The 8579-nt window shown below is 54.6% G+C and overlaps 1 protein-coding gene across 1 annotated transcript; it reads left to right on the top strand.

Annotated features, from left to right (window-relative positions):
* The first annotated feature begins 1242 nt into the window (after positions 1 to 1242).
* Foxf2 (forkhead box F2) lies at positions 1243 to 6188 on the top strand. The gene is made up of 2 exons (XM_052157003.1): positions 1243 to 2422; positions 5671 to 6188. The coding sequence occupies exons 1-2, from the start codon at positions 1243 to 1245 to the stop codon at positions 5832 to 5834; spliced, it is 1344 nt and encodes a 447-aa protein (XP_052012963.1). The 3' UTR covers positions 5835 to 6188.
* Positions 6189 to 8579: the final 2391 nt, after the last annotated feature.

Below are 8579 nucleotides of genomic sequence, written 5' to 3'. Positions count from 1 at the left end.
ATAAAAAAACCGAATCCATTTGACTCAAGATGATCTCTAAGAGTTAGCCCAGGTTTCTCCACCCCAAGCCCAGTGCTCAGCACATAATATGTTCATAACTGCCCCGGGCACAGCTCAAAGGCGCCCAGTGTTTGCCCTCTGCTGTGACCTCTCAGAAGCCTGCATAGCCAGCCAGTCAGAGAGAGAGAGAGAGAGAGAGAGAGAGAGAGAGAGAGAGAGAGAGAGAGAGACCCGGGATTGGCACATTACCTTGGGACGTCTGGCACCCTGGCGTGTGGCTGAGGGCGGCACTGTGTAAATGAAGTTGACAGATGGTGTCAGTTCGGGCACTGGGGACCGTGGCTAAGGAAGCTCTTCCAGGGCACAGTCCCTCCCCCCCAAGACTCAGCCCCCACAGGGCCCGGCGGGGGTGGAGGGGGGGCAGGGTGTGTCCACTCACGGATCGCGAGGTTGGGGGGCACTTCTGGACTAGGAAACGGGCTGCTGGAAGGGACAGAGAATGAACTGCTGGAGTTAGGAGTAGAGTAGAGTCTGGCCAAGGTTGGGAGTTCTCCTCCCAGCAGAATGCCGGAGGATCTGTAGCCCTGGCTTGGAAGAGTGCAGTCGGGGAAAGGGGAAAAGCCCGAGAGGAATTAGCAGTGCGAGCAGGACCCCGGAGTGTCCGGCGGGCGATAAGAGCAGGAGCCGGCCGCCAGGTCCAGAGGGGGAGGAGTGACGCGAGCCCAGTGCGCCCTCCCCGCGGCGGGCGGGCGGCGCGGAGCGAGGAGGGGGCAGGGCGGGGTGGGGTGGAGGGAGGGAGCGAGGGAGGGAGGGAGCGAAGCGGCCGCGGGGAGGGCGCGCCAGGGAGGAAGTCCAAGAGACAGAGAGAGGAGCACTCCTGAAAGAAGACGACGGACTAGTCCCCGGGGTCCGGGCTGAGGTCTTGGCTCGAGGGCGCAGCTGTCCGGCCCCGGGCAGCGTCGCCTCCGTGGCTTAGGAGACGGTTGCGCAAGGAGCCGGCCGGCCGGAGGCTCGGAAGAGGGATGCGCGGGGCGTTGCCTCCGACCCGCCGCCGCCGCCACCGCCCGAAGCCCCAGTGGAGCTGAGGGAGGCGACGCCGAAGCGCTGGCCCGCAGTGGCCCGGGCTGCAGCGCGGCCGGCGCAGTAGGGCACTCGCCCGGTTTGTGGACCGATCCGGCTCCGGCGCCGCCGATCTCAGTCCGGGGTCCGCCCCCCAGGCCCGGCCTCGCTCCCGGCTCCCAGATGAGCACCGAGGGCGGGCCTCCGCCACCCCCGCCGCGCCCGCCGCCTGCCCCACTCCGCCGCGCGTGCAGCCCGGCGCCCGGCGCGCTCCAGGCCGCCTTGATGAGCCCGCCACCCGCCGCCACCCTGGAGTCCACCTCGTCGTCGTCGTCTTCGTCCTCTGCCTCCTGTGCCTCGTCTTCTTCCAACTCGGTCAGCGCCTCGGCGGGTGCTTGCAAGAGTGCGGCGAACGGAGGCGGCGGCACGGGCGCCGGGAGTGGGGGCACCAAGAAGGCGACCTCGGGGCTGCGGCGGCCGGAGAAGCCTCCTTACTCGTACATCGCGCTCATCGTCATGGCCATCCAGAGCTCGCCCAGCAAGCGCCTGACGCTCAGCGAGATCTACCAGTTCCTGCAGGCGCGCTTCCCCTTTTTCCGTGGCGCCTACCAGGGCTGGAAGAACTCGGTGCGCCACAACCTCTCGCTCAACGAGTGCTTCATCAAGTTGCCCAAGGGCCTCGGGCGCCCGGGCAAGGGCCACTACTGGACCATCGACCCGGCCAGCGAGTTCATGTTCGAGGAGGGTTCGTTCCGCCGGCGGCCGCGCGGCTTCAGGCGGAAGTGCCAGGCTCTCAAACCCATGTACCATCGCGTGGTGAGCGGCTTGGGCTTCGGGGCCTCGCTGTTGCCCCAGGGCTTCGACTTCCAAGCGCCCCCATCTGCGCCTCTGGGTTGCCACAGCCAGGGCGGCTATGGCGGCCTCGACATGATGCCCGCAGGCTATGATACAGGGGCGGGTGCTCCGGGCCACGCGCATCCACACCACCTCCACCACCACCATGTCCCCCACATGTCGCCCAACCCGGGCTCCACCTATATGGCCAGCTGCCCGGTGCCCGCAGGTCCTGCGGGCGTCGGTGCGGCAGCGGGTGGCGGCGGTGGCGGCGGTGACTATGGGCCGGACAGCAGCAGCAGCCCTGTGCCCTCATCCCCCGCCATGGCAAGCGCCATCGAGTGTCACTCGCCCTACACTAGCCCTGCGGCACATTGGAGCTCGCCTGGCGCTTCACCTTACCTCAAGCAGCCGCCTGCCCTGACGCCAAGTAGCAATCCCGCGGCCTCTGCTGGCCTGCACCCCAGCATGTCTTCCTACTCGTTGGAGCAGAGCTACTTGCACCAGAATGCCCGCGAGGATCTCTCAGGTAATAAAGAGCGCCAAGGTCGGCTGCAAGCGGAGCCCCTGAGAGCCTCTGAAGGCCAGGGCTACTGCACCCTTGGTCCCCAGTGCTGGGGTCTGCGGAACTGGGATGTTGGTGGTGGGGGTGGGGAGATTCGGTTCTCGATTCCTGAGTGAGAGGAGGGGATTTGATCTTATACCCTTCTCTGATGCTCTGGGCCGGTTAGTGGGCCCCAGAATTCCCAGACTGGAGAAGGATGGTGCCAAGTCCTAACCTTCTTGGCCTTCATTAGGACAATGAACTTTCTCCCAATTAGGTCAGACTCAGCTCTGAAAGAAGGCACCTCTGACCTTTGGAGACCTTGGTTGAGGAATTGGGTCGCGATCATTTCGTTTCCCCCTGTTCTTTTCAAAGTCCATTTGCTTGGCTTTAGTTCCTAAAGTGAATGACTGAAAGGGGCCGCTTCTGTACGAAGCAGAGCCAGTGAGGACGAATTAGTTCATACTTGAGCAAGTAGTGACAGGAGATGGTAGGGAAGGGAAGAGAGAGAGCCGAATCCCAAGGCCCTTGCTAGTGACAGGAGGCACCAAAGTGTTGAGGGATCTTTGAACACACACACACACACACACACACACACACACACACACACTGTGGATCTAAGTTAATAGCACGAGTTTGTCCTAGGCATCAAGGCGAAGGTACCTTGGTGTGATAAACCCGCCCCCTCCCCGCCCCAGGAAATAGGCCTAGAGACCACTTGCAGTGTGGTTGGTTTATGTTGCGTGGGTTGCAGATTATGAAAATTTATTGACTTGTGAAAAATGGTTGGCCGGTGTGAGGAGAGAAGGGAGCGCAGGAGAGAATTTTGTGTTTGTATGGCTTTATCTACAGGAGAGAGATAAACCCTGATTAATCCTCCCCCCCCCCCCAGGCTCCCACCGGGTGCAGATTGAAATCTGGGAGCCTGTCTGTCAAGGGCAAAGCCCAAAGGTGCCCTCTCCCACATTCGCAGGCTGATGCATCCCTTCGTGTGTTTGTGACTTCATGTGTGTGTGTGCCACAGGAGCTTAGGGGAATAGGGAAGCCAAGAAACAGCAAAAGATCCTGGAGAAATTTCCCAAATAAGCCTTTTAACTGGGGGTCTCAGAGGTTAACCAAACAAAGACAGTCTAGGCAGGACCACACGGGAGAGGATTTTAGGCTGACTTAACCCACAGAGAACAGAGTCTCCTTCAATTTTATGGGAATTTCAACAAGTAACCAATACAGATGACCCTCTCTCTTATTCCCCCCCCTCCCACCTCCTGCCCTAGCTAGCTGTCAGTTCCCCTCCTACACACTGAACTGGAAACTATGTCCCCCCCCCCCCCTTCTCTAGGCCTACTGCTCTGGCCCTGTCCTCTGTCTTTCCCTTGGGGTAGACTTAGCTTACCTTGAACCCAGAGTCCCAGGAAGCTATATTCTAGGAAGAAACAAGCAAGCAAACAACAACAAGCAGGAAAGACATTTCTGACCTTTTTATTAGGTTCTGTCCCATCCCACACGCTCTAGGCCATACACAAATCCCCCAAACTCCGAGGGTATGGCAGCCACGAAGGCAGGCCTCCGATCTCCTGTTCTCCTGCCCGTCGTGACCAGCCTTCCCCACAAAAGCCATAGCTTGGTCCACCTTGGTCATGGTGCCATTTGTCATCTCCTCTTCCTAGAATAGTATTCCGATTTTGTCACCTCCAGTAAAGACCCTGTCAAGGGACTTTCAAAGAGCACTGCGTTGTACACGGGGACCCTGCAGGACCTGGTTTCTAGTTCTGCCCACAAGACTGTGGCCCACTGAAATCGGTAGGTCCCTGGAAGCCTGGCACGGTTGAAGCGGTGGCCCACCGACAGCTGAACAAAGTCCCCAGCACGCACACCGCCACGCACGCAGCACGACCCTCCTCCGCCGCCACACACTCTCGCAGGCGACCGGGCCCTCCACTTTATAACTGTATAACGGAGGTGGCGACCTCGGGGAGGCAGCGGCGATCCAACCCGCTAGAGGCAGGAGTAGTTGGCACTCATCACGAAGCCCCGTGGGCTTCTCTAGCCCTCTGTCTGTGCTCCCTCGCGGCTCATCTGGGAGCGGGCAGCTGCCTGGGACCCGGGAGACGCGAGCTCTGGTATTCGCTGGTGGCAGCCGTGGTGGCGAAGGATCCCGATCGTCCCTGTGCGTTCACCTGGGTCGCTTCTCCAGGTGCCGAAACGCCCCTGAGCGGTCCCGCATTGCCACAGAGGCCGAGTCACACCCGCTGCTGAGCGGCCTAGTAGCTCGGTGGGGGTCCGCGGTAGGGCTTACTCGTCGCCGGTCCGCGCCTAAGCTTTTCTTCAGTCAACCTTATTGGAAGGCGACACAGGCGTGCGGCTGGTGCGGGTCACGCCAACCGGGTGCGTAGAGGAAGTTCTGCCAAAGCCTGCCCACGCGGCAGAGATGCTCGTTCGTCCCACGAGCCCACAGCTCCGCGGAGCCGGGAAAGCAAAAGCAAAAGTGGTTCGCAGGTTGGCGCCGAGAGGGGCCAGCTCAGGTCCTGGACAACCGCTGGACACGAGCTTTCCCCAGACCCTCCGGGACTGAGTGCGCAGCTAGATACCCGGGCTAAAGAGCATTTCTCAGTTCCCCAAACTCTTCCCGGCCAAGGCAAATCCCGAGGGGTTCGGGACCTAGGAGATGCTTGCTGCCTGTGGTTGGGGAGGGGGGTGGGCTGTCCTCTTCTCTCCCCGTTCTCAGGCCTCTTCTTCACAAAGTGTATTTTCTCTGTCTTGTCCTCTGTGGACAAAGGGGATCGCCTCCGATCCAGGCTTCTTAAGACAGAAAAACTAGGTTGGAAAACAGAGGTAAAGGCGGCAGAAGTGGCAGGGTGCGTGTGCCTGCCGAGCGCAGCCTGGAAGTGCAGCCTGGATCCAGGCCTGGCAGAGAGGTCTCCCAGCCCAGGAGAGGGAAGTGGGAATTCACGAACAGATTATCTCTCGTGGTGTTCATGAATTCCCACTTGCCTCTCGAGGAGGGATACTTAAAACCAAGGCAGGGCAGGCGTCTTGGGATTCGAGGGCGCTCTGAGATGCCTTCCCGCTCTCCCTATTGGTTTTATAGCCATACACCCAAAGGCCACCAAATGCCTTTGCACCCTCAATCAAAAATAACACAAATTAAGTGGAAAATTTCGAAGCGATATACCACACCATCAGCTGGGTGACTTTCACTGTAAAGATTTTTTTTTTCCGCTTTCTTCTTTCAGTGGGACTGCCCCGTTACCAGCATCACTCCACTCCAGTGTGTGACAGAAAAGACTTCGTCCTCAATTTCAATGGCATTTCTTCTTTCCACCCCTCCGCTAGCGGATCTTATTATCACCACCACCACCAGAGCGTGTGCCAAGATATCAAGCCCTGTGTCATGTGAATGGACAGAGGCCTTGAAGGCCGCCCTCCCTCTTTTCTGCCCTTTCCACCTCTCCCCTCCGAGAGGGGCAGCCAGGAACTGCAAGGGACTCACACACTGCGCACGCACGAGGATAGCAGATATCAGTAAGTAGCACAGCCATCACTTAGACAGATACCCAGGGGAGTCCTGCTCATCGATATTTGCCTACCCGTGGAAGAGGAAACCTTTCGGAAAAAGGCAATGGCCTAGAAGAGGGACAGACAGAGGAGGTTACTACATGTAAGACATATGTTACTTCATGGAAGACATAAAACTTTCAGTTCTGGGGTTGCCATTGCATTCACTGATGAGAGTCTGAAAAGGGAGGTTGTGTGTGTGTGTGTGTGTGTGTGTGTGTGTGTGTGCTTTTCAAACTTGCAGTGCTAAAAGCACAGCATTTCAAGAAAACCTTTTCTAGTCCCCTGGCCCAGTAGGAGATTTCTCCCACTCCCCAGCTCCCCAACATTCCCTTCGGATACAGGTGCCAAAGAACTTCGTGAAGAAATGAAGAACCAATAGTCTAGTTTAAGAAAGTGGCTCTCAGTATTGTGACAGTACATTTTTACAAGGTTGTTTTTCTACCACCGTGTTTTTAAAGTATTTTTATGATCTTCGTATACTCACACTTCGCTTGTATTGTAAAAGGAGGGTATATTTGCACTTATGTATACTTTTACAGTTTGCCAAGATATTTTGATGTAAGTTTTTTTTTTTCAATAAAATGTGTATAACAAGTAGTTGTTCTAGGGACCCTTTCCTCTGCAGGCGCCCTGTCATGGCCACACCCTCCAGGCAAAGCTGCAGCTCTAGGCTGCCCACCCCCAAGTTGTATAACTGACACGATGTGAGGTCTCTGTTTTGACTAAGCCAGGCCAGTCCTGACGGTGGGTCTTCTCAGCTGAGGGCACTTCTGTTTTTTCTTTCTCCGGGGCACTCTCACTTTTTTTTTCTAGCCAAACAAAAACCAGAAGGTGAAAGGAACTTAAAATCAAAACACGAAAGAAATAAAAAAAAATAAAAATGACAAAAGAAGGCAAGATACTAAAAGTCAAGGGCTTGGTCTGAGGAAGCTAAGTTCTGTGTCCCCTCTGTCTCCTTTCCTGTGCCCAAGAGTTCTGCCCTTTGGTTCCTTCCTCTCTCTCACTGTACCAGGTGCCGGGGCAGAGTGAAGAACCCACCACCCAGAGCCTGGGCAGCCCCATCCAGGCTGAAGGCTGCTTTGGGTGGTGGTCAGATCAAAGGGGATTTAAACTGTCCCCCAACACACACACACACACACACACACACATTGGATTACACAGTTTCTGCTTCCTTTCTTGCCAGGTTTTCCAACCCTGAATGCTACCCACAGAACTGGTAGGACATGGGATTGAAATGGGAAAATAGTCCAGCAAGGCCGGAGGATTTATTTCCCACCCAGAACACCCATCCATTGGGAGCAGAGCAATGTTCACTTTTAATCATGTTGCGATAATTTTCTTCTCTACTCAGGGATGGATTTTTGTCTTTGTTTTTGTTAAACTCTCTTTCTTTCCAAGTGACCACCAGGCACTTATAGGTAACCCAGGAAAGGAGTGTTTTTACCTCCTATTTCAATGAATCTTGACTCTGAGGTGTTCTGAATAAAACAACTAGTTTTCAAACTCTTAGCTATATTCCTAACCCTTAGGCCCCTCTCTTCTGTATTTTTTTTTTAAAAAAGCATGGAATTAAACACTTTTGTTTCTACATTATCATATTTGCATTTACATAGTTTCCCCCCCCCCCCCCCCCCCCGCTCCCCATCCTTTTTGTCTTTTATTCTGAGTTACTCAGGGGGGCCTGCTATAAATTATGAAGTCAGTCTCAGAGTTTGCTCCGACCACAGTGCTGTGTTTACATTCCTTCCAAGGCAGCCGGCATGGTCGTAATTTATATCCTAAACACTTGAACGTAACTTGTTTATACAGAGAATGACGGGACCTCAAACTCCAGGCCGATCTGGCCAACCGCATCCGGAGGACCAGCGCGCCCCCTGGTGGACCAGGAGACAGGTGCATGAGGACCTGGGCTTAAAAAGCGCTAATACAAAACAACATTGGTGCTAATCAGTACAGACATTTAGAACAACTGTCTCTTTCGGGAATGATGCTTTCCGCTTTTAGGAAACACTTCAAATTTTCTCTATTTTATTATTTCCATATACAATTTCACCCTGAAAGCTGATGAAGACTCGTTAGCTCTCCTGACCTTATTTACTGTCTGCTAAGAGCTTGACACCTTTAAGCTTCCACAAGTCTCAACTAAAGTCACTGTTTCCTTCTGGGTCACAATTGCTTCTGTCTTAACTGCCCCTCCATCCAAGACATGCACTCAGACATATTAATAGTCATTTTTTTCTTTTCATTTTTTATAATTTGTTTTTATTTTTTATGGTCATTGGTGTTTTGACAGAAAATTAAGAAAGTGTAATTCTTAGTTTTAAATGCATTCTAAAATAAGTGCTACCATACTTGTACTTTTAGAAGTGAAGATAATTGAGTAATTCAATGGGAAGGGCACACTTCTGAATCCCTCAACTAGTTTTATACCTTGGGGATCAAACCCAAAAACTGAGCACTTGCTCTGCCACTGACTTTACCAGCCCCGCCTATTTCAAGTGTACTTCCGGTCTTTTGACTGGCCTTTTTGCGTCTGCTTTTAGTTAGAACTATGGAAACTAAGAAGGAAGGCAACAGGTGACCA

Source organism: Apodemus sylvaticus, chromosome 14 (genome assembly GCF_947179515.1).
Source record: "Apodemus sylvaticus chromosome 14, mApoSyl1.1, whole genome shotgun sequence".
NCBI classification, from domain to species: domain Eukaryota; kingdom Metazoa; phylum Chordata; class Mammalia; order Rodentia; family Muridae; genus Apodemus; species Apodemus sylvaticus.
The sequence above is the reverse complement of the archived record's forward strand: the minus strand, read 5'-3'. Positions and strand labels throughout refer to the sequence as shown.

Coding starts and splice junctions, on each gene's coding strand:
- Foxf2 (XM_052157003.1), top strand. CDS start 1,243: ATGAGCACCGAGGGCGGGCCTCCGCCACCCCCGCCGCGCCCGCCGCCT. Junction 2,423..5,670: donor TGCCCGCGAGGATCTCTCAG/GTAATAAAGAGC, acceptor TTCTTCTTTCAG/TGGGACTGCCCCGTTACCAG.